At 41.0% G+C, this 23,434-nt stretch overlaps 1 protein-coding gene across 1 annotated transcript in view; it reads left to right on the top strand.

The window, feature by feature from the left end:
- LAMP1 (lysosome associated membrane protein 1) overlaps positions 1-14,399 on the top strand; it is a 41,287-nt gene extending 26,888 nt beyond the window's left edge. Inside the window, exons 7-9 of the mRNA XM_089693553.1 lie at positions 5,704-5,770; positions 5,910-6,080; positions 13,402-14,399. Coding sequence (XP_089549679.1) covers positions 5,704-5,770; positions 5,910-6,080; positions 13,402-13,541 — 378 coding nt within the window. The 3' untranslated portion in view covers positions 13,542-14,399. The remainder of the gene's footprint in view (positions 1-5,703; positions 5,771-5,909; positions 6,081-13,401) is intronic.
- The last annotated feature ends 9,035 nt before the right edge of the window (positions 14,400-23,434 follow it).

Here is a 23,434-nt window from a genome sequence, read left to right as displayed (position 1 = left end):
TGCTGAGAACCACCCACCTGCCGCTCGGTAGTTCTCAGCCTTACCTGAGAAATCACTGAACGATCCCAGCGCTGGGCATAGAGATGAGTGAAGGAAAGATGGCCTAGATCAGGGGTCTGCAACCTTTAAGACATAAAGAGCCACTTGGACCCGTTTCCGAAGGGAAAAAAAGACTGGGAGCCGCAAAACCATTGCAACATTTAAAACAAATCCGACACTGCATATGTTGCAAAAAGCGCTCTGGTCATGAAGGGGGTTTAAGGGCCCAGTAAGCAAAGGGTTAATCAGGGCCACAGTGTATCGTCATAATCACAATCATAGCCTTAGGTCAGTGGTGGGCAACCTTTTTTTTTTCAACTGAGCCAAATCTCGCCAAAACCACGATTTGAAATTTATTTTGAGAGCCACATTTTTAAAACTGAAAATACATCCCCCACATAGTAATTCATCCCCCCTATAGTAATTCATCCCCCCTATAGTAATTCATTCCCCATATTGTGTCAATTCACTTACCTTTACTCCGCGCGTTCCTCTCGCCGTGTTCCCGCGCCGTTCCGGTCTTCAGGGCGGACTGTGAGAGGAGAGGAGTTCGTCACGCTGCCCCGCCTACATCCTGACAGCCAATGTTTGCCACGCTCCGCGGGCCGGATTAAAAGGTCCGCCGGGCCGTAGTTTGCCCATTGCTGGGCTAGCTGCAGAGTCCTGACTTTTGGGGCGGCCGCCCGAGAGGAGGGAGGGGAGCGGGCGCCCGGCACACAGAAGAGCCACATTAAAATGTGTAAAGAGCCGCGGCTTGCCGACCACTGAGCTACGGCAACCCTATTGCCTGTCACCTGGTGGGCAGTGTGCTCCGGAGCCGCAGCAAAGGTGAAAAAGAGCCGCGGGTTGCCAACACCCGGCCTAGATCAATGGGTTTTTTTGATCTAATGCTTTAAATTGTAGAGGAGAGATGTGGGGTCTTATTGACTACATATCTCTCCATAAAGAGGACCTGTCACTAATTATTTCTACCACAAGGGATGCAGGCATTTTTTGTGATAGGAATAAAAGTGATTTAAACTTTTTTTTTTTTTTTTTTTTTTTTTTTTTACGTAATTAAATTTTTTTTTTTTTTTGTACACTGTCCCTTTAAAAAAATGTTTAAGTGCCCCCGTGCTCGCACAGTGGTGAACTCATACGTAGGCCACGCCCACATATGTAAACTGTTCAAACCACACACGTGAGGTATCGCCACGAACGTTAGAGCAATAATTCTCGCACTAGACCTCCTCTGTAGCTTTACACTGCTAACCTGTAGAAATTTTTTAAAGCATCACCCATGGAGATTTTTAAGTAACGTAGTCTGACGCTATTTCACGAGCGTGTGCTATTTTAAAGCATGACATGTTTGGTATCTATTTACTCGCCGTAACATCCTCTTTCATATTTTACAAAATTAGGTAAAATTTTTTTTTCCCAAAACACATTTATTTTTCAAAAACTGCCCGTTTCGGTTTTTGGCCGAGTGCATCTTGAATTTTCGGTTTCGGCACAAGAATTTTTTCATTTTGGTACACCACTTGTATCAGAGTCAAAGAGGGAACGTTTTTGTGTGTGCATAAGCTTCTCTCAGATTCCATCAAAATTGGTTCTCTCTCTCAGGATCCTACTACTCTCTCTAAATCTCTTAAAGAAGATTCTCCATTGAGAATCCAGCTTCGGTATGGAATGAGATGCCTAAATTAGATGCAAGATTTTTTTCCTAGATGTCAAAACACACTGACCTAGCTTTCGAAGATGTGGGCATTCTCAAAGATGCAATGGAGCCTGGAGTATTGGTTAAGAAATTTTAAAAGGCTCACATTGAGGCTGGGACTCCACCACTGCCACCAAGAAGGTACTTTATCACAGCACTTGCAATGCATCCTGTGAAACCTCTGGCCATGACATCCCTGTTAAAGTAATGGATGTTACAGAGGCCTGTCTTCGGGGAATTGCTAAGACCTGTGGTTTTTTGCTGCTTCAGAGAATCTGATCTGATTTTGCCTAAGAAATATCGGGGGGGGGGTCTAGGCTGGCTTCTGAACCCTCAGAAACCCATCCATTTACCTTCTCAGGAGCTACTTTTCCAGGTTACTCTATCAATTTTATCCATCAAAAGTATTTTCTTACCAAAGAAAAGGTTCTGAAGCTATAGTCGGCCCTTGTTATAATTACAAACCAGTCAGGAGTTATACCTGAGGAAAGCAAAGTCAGCTGTCAGACTTTTTTTGAATTTGTAGATGCCAATCTGCTGACTGCCTAAGGCATCATGCACACTGGGTGTTTTTGCAGCCACTTTTAGGGATGGCGAGTGTGTTCTTTGTTTTGTTTTTTTACTGTTTCCAAACGGCCCTCTGCCAGGGGTCTCCAAACTTTCTAAGCAAAGGGCCAGTTTACTGTCCTACAGACTTTAGGGGGACCGGACCAGAAAATGCCCCGGCATCAGTGGGAATAAACAATGCCCCATCTTTGGTGTTAGTGAGAGGAATTGTGCCCCATCGATGATGTCGCTGGGCTCCATTCTTGTTATCATTGGGATGAACTGTGCCCCATCGTTGGCATCACTGAGAGGAATTTGTTGGTGTCAGTGGATTAAATAGTACCCCAAGGGCCAGGTAAAAGCAAGCAAAAGGCTGCAGTTTGGAAACCACTGCTCTCTTATCCTATGTGTTCATGCACACAAGACTTTTAGAAGCTTTTAATAGCAGTAGCGTTTACCAGCAGGGGAAAAAAAATGACGTGGCTAAATGTGCGTAAACACTAGGTGCGTTTTATACATGAGCATTAATTTCAGTGGCCAGAATAAATGACCGTTCTGGCCAATGAAAGGAATGAATGCGCAAGCTCTTGAGGCTTGAAAACGTGCCTAAACGCTTGTAAAAGCATTAGATATTTTTATCAGTGTCGGGCATATTTTTTTTTTAGCAAAAACACTACTATCAGGAGGACAGCTTCTAGGAGAGGTGTTTTTCTTTTTTTTTTTTTTTGTAGGTGAACCTGTTTGTGAAACAGAAGAATGCGAAAGTACTGGTGTTTTACTCCGTAAATAGAAGGGAGGAACACTTGGGGATCGATTTTCTTGCCCATGCCTGGGACTTAAGCAGTCATTTCCATTTTGGAATTTTTGCAGGATGGATCTGAAAAGACATTGGCTATTACACACACTGGGTGCGGATGGCAGCTTTGAGTGTTTTTCTGGAGAGATCTTTTGCTAAAGAGCCCTTGGTTAACAGATTTTTTTTTTTTTTTTGGGGCACTAGCCAGATCTAGTGGGACCTCTGAGTAGTTCTACAGACCTTGCCCCTTCAGTGACCTTAAAGCTTCTCACACTTAAGACTATTCTTCTGGTGGGGGTGACTTTTGCTTGTGAGTTGTAAGCTGTTTCTGTCAATCTTTCCAGACCAAATTGTAATGAGAATGATCCAGGTTTTTTGCCATCCTCCTATCATCACTCTCAAGACATTTATTCTTCCTACATGCTGTCCTACTTCAGCTCACAGTAGAGATGAATATTTTCACACCCTCGATGTCTGAAGGTAATTACCTGGAGGTAACCTAAATTTTAGAGTAGATATTTTCTTTGTGCTGTTTGATGTCAAGAAGGGCCAAAGAGTTTCAAAGAATTCCATAGCCAGATGGGTAAGGATGGCTATTAAAGAATCTTATATCCTTCCGGACCTGAATTCCTCATTGAGGATTAATGTACAGTCTCTACTAGCGGTTTTGCTTTAACCTGGGGGAAAGGGCTGATGAATTGATTTGCAAGGCAGCTTGGTGGTCAGGCTTTACAAACTTATTCAGCCACTATACATTGGACCTGTTGTCAGCTAGTGACCACAGTCTTCAAGACCTTCCTGCCAAAAGACTGGTTTCCCCCCAAACCCCTAACTGGCAAGTTCTGGTTTATCCTCTTAGGTGCTGTCCTGATAGATGATTAGGAAAAACCAAGTTAGACTTGCTAATTTACTTGGTTTCCAGGAAGTCTTTCAGGACAGCAGCTACCACCCGCCCTATTAATTTGAATGGCTTTGTTTTTGTGTTTTTCAGCTTAGACAGAGGTACTCTTCAACTCCTTTTGGCTTGCTGAGCATTTTGGAGCTTTGAGTTTTTCAAGCCACAGAACACTCAATTGTGAATGGAAGGCTTAGATTTTAATAGCAACATCACTTTTTTGATCATTTTAAAAAGTTTTATTACTATAATTTTTTTTTTTTTTTTTTTTTTTTTTTTGAGCAATGCCACTTTTTGAATGGGAACTCCAGCCATGCATCTTGTCCAATGTTTTTGTCTATCTTTTTTTTCCCTTCAGTAGTACTGAATGAGGCAAGGTTAGCTGAACTGAATTTCTCTTTTGAGAAGAGGTAATTAAAGGGGATATGATCACCATATATAAATACATAAGTGGTTTATATAGTGAACTAGGTGTTGAGTTATTCATTTTCAGGTCATTACAGAAGACAAGAGGGCACTCTTTATTGAAGAAAAGAGATTTGGCCTCCATGTATAGAAAGGCTTACAGTAAGAGCTGTGAATGTGGAATAGACTCCTTCAAGAACTAGTTCCAGCTCTTTTTTTTTTTTTTAAATCAATCAACTAAGGTGGCTAGATGGATTCCTGAATGCACAAAATATAGCCAAAATTATACCTGTAACTGCGCTTTAACCATAGTGATATTGATACCATGTATGTGCTACTATAAATTCTATAAAAAAAAATACATTCAAATTCTGTTATTTGAGTTGATGTTTTTAAGTTCATAAATGTGCCAAAAAATATCCTATTCAGCCCATTCTCAAAATACTCTACATACTTATTCTTCCACCATAAAGTGCAAAAAAAAAAAAATTGTTCACAAAAGTGCAACAGGAACAAAGCACCCAGTGTTCTTCACCTCTTCAGGTAAATGACTTCCCTCCCAATATATGTAAAAATGTAATATTCACTACTTTGGAAGGTAGCCTACATCATACAATCCACTTCAGATCAAATTCCACCAATAGACAATCCTTCCAGACAATAATGAGTTAATAGGTCCAATCTTCTCCTCAATTAGCTTCCATTCAGATACTCTCCTGGTTACCACTGCACCATGCAGTTTGTCGACATCATGTCAAAGATGGAGGTAAAGCTCCACCTACTGTAAAAACACATTTATTTTTACAACAAAGCCAATGCACTTATATTCTAGATTGTCATGCGACACAAAGGAGATTCGCCCATATGACGTGTAGCGCCGCCGGCTCTAGCCACAAGCACAGGCTGCTAGTCAAAGCATTGCTCTGTGTGACTGAAGCTGGGATTAAGTTTTCTCACATCTTTGGCGCATATCTTGGGGGGATCAGGAATATATGTGTGTATTCTTTTTTTTTTTTTTTGTTAATGTTTAGTTTTTTTTAACCAGAATTATGCAACTATGAATCAGGATCTGACTGATTTAGGAAATCTTCTCTTCCACTTTGGCTAGACCACATTGGTTGAGGAAGGGTAGAAATGCTCACTATAGAATTGTGTGCTTGGTGAAGCAAAATAAATGGTTTATTTAATTTTGTTCGCTGAACTACTTTCTCACCTACACATAAAATTGGGTGAAGTTGCATGTAGGATCTGTCTTGAAAATTTATAGTTGAGATGTCCAAATTTACTTTTGGTATTTCCATTTATATGTTTGTTATTCTCTTTCAGAACACAACAGTCAGCAAATTTTACCTTGGCCAAGTCTTTGTTAATACTACTATTCTTGATGCAAAAGGTATTTACATAGATTCTGCCCATCATGGATACAACTAACTCACTTGTGTGATGTGTTTACATTTTTGTGATTTGTACAGTGTTTATTTTTTTTAAGCTTGATTTTTTTTTTTTTTTCCCCCTTTTTTTGATTTTTTTAGAAACCAGGTTTATTCAAGACAATTCCAGCCTTTTGTACCTGCAAACTACAGAGCACAAGTCATACAAATGTAACAGTAAGCAAACTTTCCAGATAACAAGCAACTTCTCTATTAACACCTACAGCCTTCAGATCCAGGCCTTCGATATAGCGGAAAACAAATTTGGACCAGGTAAGACACCAATAAAAATTGCCTGCCTGCTCATAGGGGTTTTTTTTTTTTTAAGTTGCCTTTAGTTCCACTTAAAGTATAGAAATGTTTCCACTATGATTGCTGCTGGTATATCCCCGATATGCAACTCTTCTGATAGAGTAGTTCAGTAATAGAACATGATAAACTTGTCTAAGCACATCTGAGAGCCAGGTTGGCAGATCAAGGGAGCACATACAATATGAATTATCAGTCACTTGCTCTGTGTAATTTAAGCTGAAACTGTCATGTTGTACACCATTATGAACATTATTATTATGATTATTATACAGGATTTATATAGCACCAACAGTTCTTCGCAGCACTTTACAATGTGAGGGCAAATAGTACAGTTACAATACAATTGAATACAGGAGGAATCAGAGGGCCCTGCTCATTAGAGCTTACAATCTAAAAGGGGAGCGTCAAGTGATACAATAGGTAATAACTGTGGGGGATGAGCCGATGGAGAAAATACATGTACAGTTGTTAGATGGAGGCAGGACAGGCTTCACTGAAGAGAAATTTTAGGGATCGCCTAAAAGTGGCCAGAGTAGGGGATAGTCTGACAGATTGGGGTATGGAATTCCATAGGATGGGAGAGGCTTGGGAGAAGTCCTGCAGGTGAGCATGGGAGGAGGTGACGAGAACTAGAGAGCAGGAGGTCTTGGGAGGAACGAAGAGTGCGATTTTGGTATTTTGTGAATAGGTTAGTGATATAGTTGAGGGGCCTAGTTCTGGATGGCTTTGTAAGTTGTTTGTATTTTGAATTTTAATTCGTTGGGTGGGTGGCCGCAAATGGAGGGAATGACAGAGAGGGGTAGCAGACACTTAACAGTTGGTAAGGTGGATGAGTCTGACAGCAGCATTCATGATGGACTGGAGAGGGGATAGCCTATGTAAAGGTAAGCCAATGAATATGTTTTGGTAAATACCTGAAAAAACTAAAATTGTGCTTGTGTCCAAATATATATGGACCTAACTGTACAATTGTGATGCCCGACTGCGATATTCCCCTAAGATATTAACGGTCTCCATAGTGACATACATCCAAATGCAATACAAAAAGCTGCCAAGTTGCTGGTGTGTGAATTCCTAAATGCACATTTGCAATGTGTCTATATACCACCACCCAGTGGCTGGATTTTATTGCTTTAAAGGTAACTCCACTTTAGTCAGAAAAAAAATTGCAAATAAAAAATATATAGTATATACCAGTGATGGCGAACCTGTTTGAGCCTGAGTGCCCAAACTGCAACACAAAACCAACTTATTTATTTCCAAGTGCTAACACTGCAATTAACCCATTGCCTGCCGGGCACATCTACCCCCTCCTGCCCAGGCCAATTTTCAGCGCTGTTGCACTTTGACAATTGCATGGTCATGCAACATTGTGCCCATATGAAATTTTTATAATTTTTTTTTCACACAGATAGTTTTTTTTTTTCTTTTGGTTGTATTTTTTTATAAAATTTTGCAAACAGGTAATTTTTCCCTTTCACTGATGTGCGTTGATGAGGCTCCACTGATAGGCAGCACTGGTGGGCATTGATGAGGAGGCACTGACAGTGATATGGTCACTGACTGATGGCACCAATTGGAGGCACTGCTGGGCACTTTTGGGCGGCCCTGATTATTAGTGCAGATCTGCCCTGTCACATCTGCTGGCTATCGGCAGTACTTTCTTCATGCTGTGACAGCGTGAAGTAAGTGCAGCTGATAACCAGCAACTGTATTTACATTTGTGATCAGCTGTGTCATTGGACACCGCTGATCACGTGGTAAAAGGCTGCTGTGATTGGCTTTTTACCTTATTATGAGATCAGCTGTGTTTGTAGGACACATCGGTCACCGACAGCGCTGGCTGTGCGGCGCTGGGAGCGCGCAGGGGAAGTGTTATGGGAGGATGTGGACGCCCTCCCAGAACTAATCAACCACGCTGTAGCCATCTTTCGGCTATAGCGCGGTTGACAAGCAGTTAATCTCACCTCCCAGCAGTGTCCGTGTGGCTTCCAAGCAGGCAGCTCATTCCCATCCACGCTGAACATGTCGCCCCTGGAGCAGTGTGGGAGTTGTTTCCTCTCATCCCATGCCTGTCCCCGGATACGTCGCCCCTGGTGCCAGAGCCATGTGGGAGCTATCTCCTCTTGTCCAGGCCCACCCTGTCCCCAGAGATATGTGGGAGATGTAGTTCGATGGGGGGTGCGGTGTGGACAGTATTGGATGGCCGGTCAGTGTGCGCGGTCTGTGTGCGTCCATGTGCGTGGTCCGTGTACGCTCATCTTCCTTTTCTTCCTGGCATGCCCACTGAGATGGCTCTGTGTGCCATAGGTTTGCCATCACTGGTGTATATATAATTGCAACACAAGTCATAGTGTAATTGAATGTTATTTAAAATTTACTTTTCAATATGCAGCGCTGTAATTTTCTGTAAAATGCAATGTAGCTACCTGGAGTATTTCTGTACGTGGTGTACAGAATTCCTCTCAGATATGTCATTTCTAGCTTGTGTGATTGGCTTACTGATTTTCTCAGAAGTCTGTGCTAAGATAAGTCAGATTTTTGGCATCCCCTGCAACAAAAGCCATTTTTGGTGAGGGAAATCATGGCTAGAGGGATGCAAACCTTGCAGTTTTCCTCATTAGAGCCCTGCAGGTCTAGCAGCTGATTGAGAATTATAAAACCACTCCCATACAGATTCACATGGACAAAAACAAACAAATGGCTATTTCTTCAGAATAACAAAAGGTAGGACTCTACAACAAAGTTTGTTAAAATCCTTGAAATGTACAGTGATACCTCGGTTCATGGACTTAATTCGTTCCACAATGCGAATTGGTCACGAACCGTGGCAAATTTTCCCATAGGGTTCAATGTAAATCCGGTTAATCCGTTCTGACCCCTACGAACGTGGTCGTGGACCGAATTTGGTTGCCAACTTTTCCTATAAGCTTCAATGTAAATAAGGTTAATCCGTTTTTGAACTTCTTTTTTTTCTTTTGTTTTTGAACCACAAAAATATGAAAACAAAGTACAGTATGAAGAGAGGGAACACTAAGCTTGCTTGAGACGACTTCTGGCGTGGAGGACAGGAAGGCAAGTGGGAGGGGGTTATTCATATTTTGTTCCCTGAATGCACGAGGGGCCTGGGAATGGTATACCAGAAGTGGCTTAATCTTCAGATCGGCGCTTGCGTTTGCACACAGCAAAAGGGTCAATCTGTCCTTCATGGGCTTGTGGCCCATTAGTGCCTTTTTCCTTCTTCTTGATATAGATTCTGTTCGGCATCTTTTTCCAGAAGAGCCCTGTTTCATCACAGCTGAACACTTGTTGAGTGACGTATCCTTCTGCCTTCATGAATTCTGCAAATTCTTTCTTGTAGGCCCCTGCAGCGGACCTGTCAGAACTGGAAGCCTCACCATGTCTTGTCACACTGTGGATGCCACTTCTCTTGCGAAATTTTTCAAACCACCCTCTACTGGCTTTAAATTCTTCACTTGCTGCACTTGTAGATGGGTTTTTTTTTTGTTTTGTTTTGCAGTAAATCACTGTGCAATTTCCCAGCTTTTTCACAGATCATAGCTTCACTAACGCTATCACCTGACAGCTGTTTTTCATTCAGCCACACTAACAAAAGTTTTTCCACCTCTTCCAGCACTTGCGTCCTCTGCTTGGTGAACATCATTACTCATTTTGCCACATCAGCTCCTTTGATGGCAGCTTTCTTCTTCAAAATAATCGAGATGGTCGACTTCGCCATCTTGTATTCCGAGGCCAGATCAGTCACACGAATACCACGGTCATGCTTTTCTACAATTTCCTTCAACTCAATGGCTATTTTCACAACAACCTTATTCTTACCATTCTTGCTCTGCGCTTTATTTTGACCACCATGCTTGCTCTGCGCATTCTTGTCACCTTCATTACCGTTCTGCACTTTCGTTTTACCACCGTGCTTGCTCTGCATATTCTTGTCAACTTCATTACCGCTCTGCGCTTTTTTTTTTTTTTTTACCACCATGCTTGCTCTGTACATTCTTGTCACCTTCGTTACCGCTCTGCATGTTTTTCTTACCACCATGCTTGCTCTGATTTTTCTTTGGAGCCATACTGGATGTCTGGTACAGTATGTGCTAAAAAGCACACCAAAAAGCTTTACAGCAAGTGTACACAGGGATGTACAGTATGTGCTAAAAAGCTTCACAGTAAACTTTCAGTGTCTGTCTGTGACCATGATCTCACCTACAGGAAGTCACGTCCACATGTCCGAGCAGGGAAGATGGCTGCGGCTCGTATTCTATTTGCGAACCGAGTTGTTCATGAACAGAAGTGCTCATGAACTGAGGCGTCACTGTACATTGATGACTTAGACAAATGTTTTGTTTTTCTTTCAATAAAAGTGGAGTTACTCTTTTAAAGTGATTATAAAGGCAAAAAGTTTTTTGGTTTTTTTCTTTTTTTTTTACCTTAATGCTTTTTCTGCATTCAAGCAGAACTACACTGCATCTGAGCATCACAAAGCTGAAAAGTTATTTAAGTCATAATATTCAAAGCAACCTCACCAATCCATCAATGTCTCCATGCTTTATTTTGCTGAAAAATCACTTTGAAAAACACTCCCTAGCATTTCTGGTCGGGGCCATTTTTGAGTAAGGGCAGATGATTCATGTAGCATTGACTTCCTGGAATCCTTCTGCCCTTAGCTCAGGCATATATGCAGGAGGGAATGCTTAGTTGAAAAAAACCCTCCTCCCCTTCAGAAGACTCCTGGGATGTATAACATTTGCCTAGGCAAGAAACCAAGTAAAATAAAGTAAATATGATATATGTTCCTAATCTACCAATGCTACATAAGGATTAATATAAATATATTAATATAGATAGTTGGTCAATGTTGATTGAGAGAGTGAAGATCCACTTTAAGGTAGAAAAAAAAACTTTTAAAAGTTGACAGGTTCTGACTAGTAGTCAGGCTAGATTGTGGGCACATACAATGGATATAAAAAGTCTACACACCCCTGTTAAAATGTCAGGTTTCTGTGATGTAAAAAAATTAGAGAATAAATAATTTCAGAACTTTTTCCACCTTTTTTAATGTGACCTATAAACTGTACAACTCAATTGAAAAACAAATTGAACTCTTTTAGGGGAGGAAGTGAACATAAAAAAACTAAAATAATGTGGTTGCTTAAGTGTGCACACCCTCTTATAACTGGGGATGTAGCTGTGTTCAGGATTTAGCAATCACATTCAAAATCATGTTTAAATGATGGCAAGTGTGTACTGCCTCCTATTTAAGTGTCTCTGATTAACCCCAAATACAGTTCAGCTGTTCTAGTAGGTCTTTCCTGACATCCTACAGCTAAAGTCATGGTCTGCAGAGGGCTTCCAAAGCATCAGAGGGATCTCATTGTTAAAAGGTATCAGGAGAAGGGTACAAAAGAATTTCCAGGGCATTATATATACCATAGAACACAGTAAAGACAGTCATCATCAAGGGGAGAAAATATGATGCAACAGTGACATTTCCAAGAACTGGACGTCCCTCCAAAATTGATGAAAGGACAAGAAAACTGGTCTGGGAGGCTGCAAAGAGGCCTACAGCAACATTAAAGGAGCTGCAGGAATATCTGGCAAGTACTGGCTGTGTGGTACATGTGACAACAATCTCCTGAATTCTTCATATGTCTGGGCTGTTGGGTAGAATGGCAAAAGGGAAGCTTTTTCTTACAAAGAAAAACATCCAAGCCTGGCTAAATTTTGCAAAAACACATCTGAAGTCTCCCAAAAGTATGTGGGAAAATGTGTTATGGTCTGATGAAACCAAGGTTGAACTTTTTGGCCATAATTCCAAAAAATGTTTGGTGCAAAAACACTGCATATCACCAAAAAAACACCATACCCACAGTGAAGCATGGTGGTGGCAGCATCATGCTTTGCGGCGGTTTTTCTTCAGCTGGAACTGGGGCTTTACTCAAGGTAGAGGGAATTATGAACAGTTCCAAATCCCAAATCTATATTGGCACAAAACCTTCAAGCTTCTGCTAGAAAGCTGAACATGAAGAGTAACTTCATCTTTCAGCATGACAACGACCCAAAGCCTACATCCAAATCAACAAAGGAATGGCTTCACCAGAAGAAGATTAAAGTTTTGGAATGGCTCAGCCAGAGCCCAGACCTGAATCTGATCGAAAATCTGTGGGGTGATCTAAAGAGGGCTGTGCACAGGAGATGCCCTCACAATCTGACAGATTTGGAGTGTTTTATGCAAGGAAGAGTGGGCAAATATTGCCAAGTCAAGATGTGCCATGCTGATACTCATACCCAAAAAGACTGAGTGCTGGAATAAAATCAAAAGGTGCTTCAACAATACTAGTTTAAGGGTGTGCACACTTATGCAACCATATTATTTTAGTTTTTTATTTTTACTTCCCTCCACCTAAAAGATTTCAGTTAAGAAAAACATATGTGCTGAGAGCGCACGGCCCTGTGCGCTCCCAGCACACATGTCCCGGTACTCACGAAAAGGTCCCAATCTCCTCTTTCGATCGGGACCTTTCCTGATCATGTGATGGCGAATCACGGCGGTCACATGACCCAAAAATCCCCACCTCCCGGCTTCTGAAAAGGCGTCATGGGGTTAAAGGGGGGAAAAAGTTCTGACATGATTTATCTTTCTCATTTTTTTTGTATCTCAGAAACCTGACATTCTAACAGTGGTGTGTAGACGTTTTATATCCACTGTATAAAACACTTGTTAATTGTTGTTCATTAAAACCCCCATCAATTAAATCTGTTTTTAAAAGAATTAGTGTTTGAATTTGGCATTTGTCTTGATACTGGTCTTCTGTAATTGTTTACAGCAGTGATAAGCCTGGGAGAGGGAGGACAAGCACTAGGAGCGATTTGGCAATTGATCATTGTGCTGCTTCTCCTTTTGTTGTCCAGTCAGCAATAGGGGGAGGTGTGTCTAGGTTCTGCTGTAGATGCAATAGAGGTCCTAGACCTAGGTGTGATGTCCCACAGGGGTGGCTGCATCACAAGACTTATTGGGGGGGATTTAATAAAACTGGAGCAGACAGAATCTGGAACAACTGTGCATCGTATAGATTTACAAATGCTTTGGTGGGTAAAGGAATTCCTATATACAGTATAATGGATTTACAACTATGTATTTGAAATTTTAGCCATGTTACAGCTTGAAGACCCTATTGTGTCTAATTATAGGTTCTAATTGGTAAGCATAATCTGTTATGTAAATGTTTGTTAGTTACATTGTTCTTCTCATGTTTTGTCTGTGCAGCTGTGGAATGTGTAGAAGATCAGAATGGCATGTTGGTGCCTATCGTGGTTGGTGCTGCCCTTGCTGGTCTCGTCCTAATTGTGCTGATTGCTTATCTCATTGGAAGAAAGAGAAGTCATGCTGGATATCAAACAATATAATTGAAGTATTTTCCTTTTTGGTGTAAATTTTACCACTAGCTCTATAAAGAATTGCAATGAGCCAACATTCTTAATTAGGGAGTTTTCATTTGTGCAAGCAAGATTTCATGCAAACTGCTTTATATTTTGATGTTTTTAAACGTGAACTGCCATCAGAAAGCATATATTTACTATGCACAAGAGGATCTGGTCATAAAACAAATTTTTTTATTTATTTTTTTTTTTTTTTTTTTTTCAGAAGAGGGAGGATTTCTTATCAAACTAGGAAAGACTTCAAGTGCTTTAAATGCTAAAGATATTTTCACATGTGAATGCACTATAATCCATAGTTTCAATAACAGTCAATTTACTCAAAAAAGGGAATGTAGGTCGATACTACGGTTACTAAGTACTGCAGAGCACTCTGCATCAAAAATGGAAATTACTTAACATCTATCTAAGTGTAACAGGTTGTGGTGTTTTCTTTGGGTTCCAGCTATCTTACCTTTCTTATACACAGCTAGAAACAAGAGTCAATCATGTGCTCATGCAGGGCATTAACAATGCACTATTTTAATTATTCAACTTCTTGTTTGCTGTTCTCAATGCTCTGCTTTTTCAGAGCTGTTAATTTTCTAAAAACTATAAACTGGGTGTGTTCTTTTTTTTTTTTTTTTTTTTTTTCTTTTTTTTTTTTTCTTTTCTGAAACATTTTGTCTTTTTAGTTTTGAATTTGAAAGATTAAGAGGTATTTTTCTGCACATGTGTACAGTAGAGATGTATATGCGGATTGCCTAGCTTGATGCTTGGTTGGGGTTGTACACTGCAAGAAATGTTTGCATTGCCTTAACAATGCTAATAAATTTTTTTTTTCTTTAATTGTTGTATTTCTTTATCAGTAGTTCCGTGTCATACATGCATATGTGTGTGTGTGTGTGTGTGTATATATGTGGATATATATATATGTGTGTGTATATAATCTCACCACCCCTCTGATCACACCAGTGCATGCAGATTACAGTTCAGCCCCGATTCCTGCACCTTCAGGCTTCTGATCAGTCTCAATTCCTGCACCTTCAGACCGCAGATCAGTCCCATGATATGACTTATTAGACATCCAATAATCCTCAGTGCATACCTACACACACTTTAAACTTCAGATCAGTCCAGTGCTTGAACACATGTGCTTCAGACCACAGATCAGTCCCAGTCACATACAATTACGTATTTCGGGCACACAACCGTTTTAATTTAAAGCAGAACTTTTAGTTTAAATATTGGTAACTTACTTTTAGAAAACTCTGACTAAATGAATATACACGTCCTGACTACATGTCCAGTGAGAACATTATGGCTTATTTATTTTATAGCCTGTAAAAAAAATTATTTTGACCAGGGTTAATACAAGGTGTTCTGTGAATGAAGTGTGGCAGGGTTGTGGATGCAACATGATCTCTATTCTTTCATTCACAGAGCTTATTTTATTACATTTAAAAAAAAGTAGGAGGGCATTTGTGAATGGGAGGAGGAGGATAGGAATGCTACCATCACAGCTGATCCATGCTGCTGTTTTTGAAACCTGTGAGCAGCAAGCTGCAGCCACTGAACCTGTACAGTACACTTTAATGACACTTTTCCAGAGGCTGCAACTGTTTGTGGCTGTTGACACCATCAGCATTTACATGCAGTGATTGTGCTGATGCACACAAAGGAGATTTACTAAAGCTGTTTCACTCACAATCTGGTGCACCTGTACATGGTAACCAATCAGCTTCTTACTTCAGCTTGTTCAATTAAGCTTTAGCAATAGTACCTGTAAGCTGATTGGTTTGTATGCAGAAGTGCACGAGATTGAGTGAACCAGCTTTAGTAAATAAACCCCAAAGTGCCTTGCAGCTAGCCCCTCACAGGTGTCAAAAGCAGCAGCAGGAATCTGCAGATGTATGCTGCTGCCATTCATACAGTGACTAAAAGCCCACAAGAAAGTATCCTTAGAACAGGGTTTGGAAACTAGTCTAACTTTAGAACAAATAACATTTCTAAAGCGCCATTTACCTTGTTATAAAGTTGTAGTTCCAAAGCAGTACTTAAAATCCAGCCACAAATCTGTACTTGCAAAGCCATAGTCACAAAGCCGTACTCACGAAGCCAGGCACAGAGCTGTACCTGTTTGGTTTGGGCCAAACCGGCTGAAATACTGATACTCAGTAGCTGAATGCCTCCTAGCTATGGGATTTCTGCCTAATTGAGGGTTTCTATCTGTCAAACCCAGCTCTGATGAAGAAGGGATCACCCTTCGAAACGCATTAGCTCGAACAAAGATTGTATCTCCCCTTCAGGTGGAATTTGTACGTGACCTGTAACCCTGTGTTGGCTATGGTTATTTTATGCCTGTTTTAATTCTACTCTTGTGAGTATATTTCTTCAATAAAATTATTCACGGTTTACTGAAGTAATGCGCAAGGTTGGTGCGCTCTTTATTTTATACCTTTACCAGCAGACTGTGGCCAACTCAGTGCGATGTACCACATGCCAAGGTGAGTGCCCCGACAGTATCCAGTGACCAATGCAACATTACATGTCTACCCAGGATCTTCGTCCAGGTGGGGTCCTATTGCGGTCCCCCAGGGCTCAGCCAAGGAAGCCGCAATGGCTATGGTACAGCCAGGAATCTTTAGACCTCCATACAAATGAGGTAAGTTTTTCTTAGTAGAAAGAATAGATTCATACCTTTTTAAGGACACTAATCAAAATGATACTAGCAGGGCATGGGGGGGGTTATATAGGGGATGTCCCTGCAGCACTGCCAGTGTGCAGTCACTTATAAGTGACAGCATATAACCCAGACTTAATACGGTGTCTTGTATGTCTTGTACTATACAATTAAGAAAACTGTATTTAGCCTTGACTACTGTATACAGTGGGTATAGAAAAGAATCACCCCCTTCCCCCTTTAAAATAATCACATTGTGTTGCTTTGCAGCCTGAAATTAAGACCGACACAGTTTTTGCTTTATCCAGCTGTATTTACACAGTGCAATTTATAACATCCAAGTGAAAGATAAAACGCCAACGCGTCGAAAAAAAATAACAGAATCACGGAGTTGGAAAAAGGATCATCCCCTTGTGTCAGTATTTTGTTGAACCACTTTAATTACAGCCTTTAGTCTGTTGGGATAGGTTTCTATTAACTTTGCACATCTAGACTTTGCAATATTTGCCCACTCTTTGCAAAACAGCTCATGTTCAGTTAAATTTGACCATTTGTGGACTGCAGTCTTCAAGTCATTCCACAGATTTTCAATAGGGTTTAAGTCTGGGCTCTGACTAGGCCATGCAAGGACATTCACCTTTTCTCCTTCAATCACTGTGTGGTCATTTTTGCTGTGTGCTTTGGGTCATTGTCATGTTGGAAAGTAAACCTTCTTCCCATTGACAACTTTCTGGCACAGGGCAGCAGAGATTCCTCAAGAATTTGAATGTATTTTGCCCCATCGATTTTTTACTTCTATTCTGACAAATGCTCCAGTCCCAGCTGCAGAGAAACGCCCCCATTCCAAGATATTACCACCTCAGTGCTTTACTGCAGAAATGCTGTTACTTGGATGGTGAGTTGTATTGGATTTCCGCCAGACATATCGTTTAGTGTTGAGGCCAGATAATTCCATTGTAGTCTCATATGACCATAACACCTTTTTCCATATGGCCTCAGAATCTTCAAGGTGCGTATTGGCAAAGCTCAGTCGTGACTGCATGTGGTCTTTCTTGAGTGCCTTTTATTCTTGCAACCCTCCTATGCCAGACATTCGTGGAGAATTTGTTGTATTATCACATGCACACAATGACCACTCTTTGTCATAAATTCCTGCAACTGCTTCAGAGTTGCTGTAGGCCTCTGGTCGTTTCTCTGACCAGTTTCCTCCTTGCTCTTTCATTCAGTTTTGTGTGATGTCCTGATCCAGGGAGGGTGTGTGCTGTACCAAATACCTTCCACTTCTTAATAGTAGACTTCACTGTGCTTCTAGGCATTGATAGTTGACTGTTTGCTTCATTTGCACTACTAGTGACTGAAATGCTCCAGGAAAGCTCTTTTCAGGCTGAGTTAATCAAAATGACCACAGCTGACCACAGTTGAAAGTCAGATGGCTTTGTGTGCCAAGGAGAAGGTGATTACCTACATCTGAGTTTACAATTCATTTTCAGAAGGGGTGTGATCCTTTTTCCAACTCGGTGATTCTGGTTTTTATTTATTTTTACTTTCAATTTTTTTTATTTTCCTTTTATGAATATCAGAAAATTGTTAATACAGAATGAGTTACAACATTGACAGTATCGAGCCAAAGGAATGGAGTCCAGCACTGCTGGCGTGATCACCCCTCCAGTGTCTGTGCAACTTAACAAACATTGTCCCAAGTCTAGGGTATTAACAAAGGACATATACTATATTGCCAAAAGTATTGGGACAAATCCAAATCATTGGATTCAGGTGTATAAAATCAAGCACCTAGGCATGCAGACTGCTTCTACAAACATTTGTGAAAGAATGGGTCGCTCTCAGGAGCTCAGTGAATTCAAGTGTGGTACAGTGATAGGTTGCCACCTGTGCAATAAAGTCCATCCATGAAATTTCCTTGCTACTAAATATTCCACTATCAACTGTTAGTGGTATTATAAGAAAGTGGAAGCAACTGGGAAGAGCAACTCGGCCATGTGGTGGTAGGCCATGTAAAATGACAGAGCGGGGGGGGGGGGGGGGGGGGTTCGTCAGTATGCATGTTGATTTGCACAGTGCACAGCAGTTACCAACTGTCTGCAGAGTCAATCGCTAAAGACCTCCAAACTTCATGTGGCCTTCAGATTAGCAGAACAGTGTGTAGAGAGCTTCATGGAATGGGTTTCCATGGCCGAGCAGCTGCAATTGAAGTATTACATCACCAAGTGCAATGCAAAGCGCCGGATGCAGTGGTGTAAAGCATGCCACCACTGGACTCTAGAGCAGTGGAGACGTGTTCTCCGGAGTGATTAATCACGCTTCTATGGCAATCTGGTGGATGTGTCTGGGTTTGGTGGTTGCCAGGAGCATGGTACTTGCCTGACTGCATTGTACCAAGGATAAAGTTTGGTGGAAGGGGGGATTGTGCTGTGGGGCTGTTTTTCAGGGGTTGAGCTTGGCCTCTTAGTTTTAGTAAAGGGAACTTTAAGTCAACAGCATACCAAGACATTTTGGTCAATTTCTTGCTCCCAACTTTATGAGAACAGTTTGTGGATGGCCCCTTCCTGTTCCAACATGACTGCACACAGCAAGGTCCATCAAGACATGGATGAGCAGCGAGTTTGGGGTGGAGGAACTTGACTGGCCTGCACAGAGTCCTGACCTTAACCTGACAGAACACCTTTGGGATGAATTAGAGTGGAAACTGCGAGCCAGGCCTTCTCTGCATCAGTGCCTGACCTCATAAATGCACTTCTGGAAGAATGGTCAGTCATTCCCATAAACCAGGGGTGGACAACTGTGGCCCTCCAGCTGTTTGTGAACTACAAGTCCCATCATGCCTCTGCCTTTGGGAGTCATGCTTGTAACTCAATTTTGCAATGCCTCATGGGACTTGTAGTTCTACAACAGCTGGAGGGCCACAGTTACCCACCCCTGCCTAAACCTTGTGGACAGCCTCCCCAGAAGAGTTGAAGCTGTTATAGCTGCAAAATGTGGGCCAACTTAATATTGAACCCTACGGACTAAGACAGGGATGCCATTACAGTTCATGTGCATGTAGCAGGGCCCTCCTACCCCTCTTGTATTGGACTGTATTGTTGCTGTATTGTCTCCCATTATATTGTAAAGCACTGAGCAAACCGTTGGCGCTATATAAATCCTGTATAATAATAAAGGCAGGCGTCCCAATACTTTTGGCAATATAGTGTAAGCAACATTAACATGAATATAGCACCAAGGTTCCCAGGATGCTTCAAATTTCTTAATGCTGTCTTGCAGGATGCTTGCTAGGTTTTCATGCAGCATGATCCAAGAGACTTTTCTTTGCTTGGGCTAGAGACACAGCTGTATAGAAGCTTTAGCGATTGTTTTTTTGACCCCAACAAAATAAAGAAAATCAAGTGTTGTATCTTGTTATGCACTTGATCAACTGGTACATTAAGAAGGGCTATTTGGGGTGTTGTGGAACTGACACTCCCGTGACCCTATGCAACAGAGTGAAAATGCCCTAGGACACTCCCACCAAATGTGGTACATAGAACTAACCAGCTCACATCCCCGGAAATATAATGAGAGGCCAAAGAATACATCTTAGCTAAGCTTGACTAGATACCATCAGGTGAAGACCTTCAGACTAGCTTCTGTAAAGGCCACATTCAAAAGACCAGTGAATGATCTTAGAAAGCATTTGTTCCAGAAGTCAAGGTCTTTGTACTCCAGGAGATCCCTTTCCCAGTCTAAAACATACATAAGGCAGTTTAGGAGGGGTGCCTAATAGTAGTCTATAACTGAGAGATATGACCACCCCCCACCCCACTCTGACATGAGTCTGGTGTGCAAATGGTGTACATATTTTCTATTTTTTTTTCCCTGACAGGTTGGTGTTATATATTTAATTTGGATGTTACAAGTTGCACTGAATAAAGGTGGATTAAATAAAAACTGTATATATTTCAGGCTTAAAAGTGACAAAATGTAATAATTTTAAAGGGGGGTGATTCTTTTCTATACCTATTGTATATTCCCTGAAAATGTGTCATGTACTGTATACAGTATACTTTAAACCATGCTTTAGCTAAGCATTTGTCACTGGTCTTTATCAGATAGTATGCAAGAGATGGAGGGAGTTTTTTAAATAATGTAAAGGAAAGAAGCCACTAGGAAGCCTGCTTTGGTTGCTGAAATTCAATATGGTGAGAAGCAAAAATGCATTCACGTTCCTGCCAACACCTCTGGTAAATTCAGGCTATATACACATATATAGAAACTATTTTACCACCAAAATGATTTGTAATTCTGTGCTCCCAGTTTGTGTTTAATATAGCCCTCCTAGATAGCATAGCCAGACCCTCTACATTCACTTCTTCAGCAGTTTGGCCAAGAATACCGGTCAATCGGCAGGTGGGGGTGTGTTTTTGACCATTGGAGGAGCAGAGCAGTTTGCTGGCTGCCAGTGTTAGGGTCTGTTGGCTGCAACGCAATAAATGCATTCATGTTAACCTGCTGCATTAGCAAAATCCATTCATTTGATTGGTCTGCCCAACACATAACAGACCAAAAATCATGCATGCTGCAAATTGAATGAATGGGACACCACAACACGTGTGGTACAGTAATACATGGCAGGGGTGTGAACAGACACTTAAACACTATAAATGTGTGAGTTAGCGAGCGCACCATATAAAGCTGCTAATGCACAAAAAGGAACCACAAAGCCTTTCTAGGAATATAACATAAAATAGGGTGTGCAGCACTATACAAATATAACACACTGTCATAAATATGACAAAAAGTAGAAAAGGTCCTATAAACTGAATAATAAACAGTCCAAGGTAATATGATATCAGTCCAAATGGGTATATTCCAGTGATGGAGTATATATAACTTCAATCCAAATGGGTATATTCCAACATCCCAACATGAAGGTGTAGAAAAATTGCCCACTCACCGGAAGTGCAATTTAATGTGCACATAGAAATTCCATGTAGCCGGAGGTTCCGGGAAGGTACAGCCTGATGATAAAGGTATCCTCTGGTGGTTAATGGGGTGACGGCTGCCAGAGATGATGGTCTGGACCTATATCCCAAATCCTCCAGCCTGGGTGGACTCCTAAAATGCTGGGCTGAGATGTGGAGGCTCAGTGCCAGGTAATAGAGATAAAATGCTCATGGTGTAGTATTGTCAAATGTATTTATTTGGGTAAAAATCATTAAGGTAAACAGTAGACGTACAGGGTGATAATAACCTATACAAATATAGTGTGAATGAGCTCTTGAATGCACTGACCAGTGTGTAAAAATGATGGCCACCGGACCTCCTGATCCGGTGGCGTGACGTCAAGGCGTGCAGAGGCTCCTCCTAGACGCGCTTCGTGTAATAACACGTCTCCTGTAGGGGTGATGCCATGAACACTTAAACATGCAACAGCTGGTAATATTAAACAGCATACATCCACTGTATGTGGATTCACAATGTCTAGGGGCATATTTTTAAAGCAGAGAATTTTAGACCTTTGCTGGTGGTGAAGCAATCACTGTCAATTTAAAATGTATGCACCAGAAAGGTGTACTTACAGTAAATGGTGAATGTCAGATTATAGCCGAAGTTTAGGTAGAAAAAAAAAAAATCATACACTGCATCGATTACATTCCTGGGGAAGGTCTGATTCACCTAGTTGCCCTCATTGTACCATGAATACAGATACCATTATTTACATGTTATGGAGTTGCCTGAAATCTCAGTTATTAGTCCACCATTTTTCAGATGCTTATCAGTATTTGTTCTACACAAGTCACTATACATCCTAAATTAGCTATACTGGGCATTAGCCCAGAAGTTCTTCCAGCTGATTTTAGTCTATTGTGGATAAGGGCTCTGTTTTAAGCACGTAAATTAATACTGCAAAGGTGGCTCTCATCCTCTCCTCCCACTTTGTTACCATGCAGAGATGCTGAGAAGGGAAGAATTGACATATACTGTAAGCATAGGGGTTGCCCCCCCAAATTTTTTTTTAAATATGTGAACCATATAGTTATCATCTACAGAATCAATGTATGTTTCCTCAGAGATCTCTCCTGTTTAAAAGGCATATGCTGTATCTATACTGGGCTGATGAAATTTTCAAGTCTCAAATTATAACATGGTTACCTTTAACATGGCCCCAACTATTCCTTAGTTGAGTGGCTGCGTTCATGTCTTTGTATCAGCTGGAGTATGTTTAGGTTTATGGTGCGAACATGAAAGTCACAATGTAAGGCACCTTATTAGTTTTCTTTTCTTTCTTTGTGAAGTCACCCGCTGAGCATGGTTTTGTTTTTTGATGTAAACTTGAAAAAATTACATGATATAAAACAAAAACCAAAAAACAGCAGGAGGGACATTACTTACCTTTAGTAGGAAGTGTCCTTTGTGCTGCTGTAGTCTCCTTTAGATGAAATCTTTTCCCTTTGATGCCAATCCACCCCACCCATCTTCTAGTGCAGTGGGGGTTGATGCAACTAAGGGGCTATCACAAGTTCTTATCAAGAAAATCAGGCTATGCCCACCCTTTCCACCCTTATTCACCATTCATAGAAGCTCTGATACAACTTCTATGAATGAAACAGGATCTAAGAATGGAGGACAGGCAGATGATTGATAGCTCTGCCGCCTTCATTCAAAGATTGTGTTTCATTCATGCAAGCTGTAGTAAGGCTGACATTTACACACCTCTGCCATACTGCACAACCTGGTTTTTGACCGATGTTGTCTGTACTACAGTTAAGCAATACAGAATGGTCAACTCCCTACCTATTATTGGACAATGAAGTAACAGCAGCAAAATGATTAAATCATCTCTCTCTGTTCATCAACAAAGTACTGACCCTCCCTGCAATACAACAGGTCATAGAAGGATGATATCAAGACACATTTAGGTATTTGCACCAGCTGCATTTAAAAATACATTTCATGATTTTTTTTTTGTTAATGCATAATTAAATGATTGGGGGGGGAGGAAATATATATATATATATATATATATATATATATATATATATATATACATACATACATACACACACATCCACACAATCTCACAGAAGTGAGTACATCCCTCACATTTTTGTAAATATTTTATCTTTTCTTGTGACAACACTGAAGAAATGACACTTTGCTACAATGTAAAGTAGTGAGTGTACAGCTTGTAGAACATGTAAATTTG

Source organism: Staurois parvus, unplaced genomic scaffold (assembly GCF_062004578.1).
Source record: "Staurois parvus isolate SC_StPar_1 unplaced genomic scaffold, SC_StPar_1.0 ptg000634l, whole genome shotgun sequence".
NCBI lineage: Eukaryota > Metazoa > Chordata > Amphibia > Anura > Ranidae > Staurois > Staurois parvus.
This window is presented reverse-complemented; position numbering and strand designations above follow the sequence as displayed.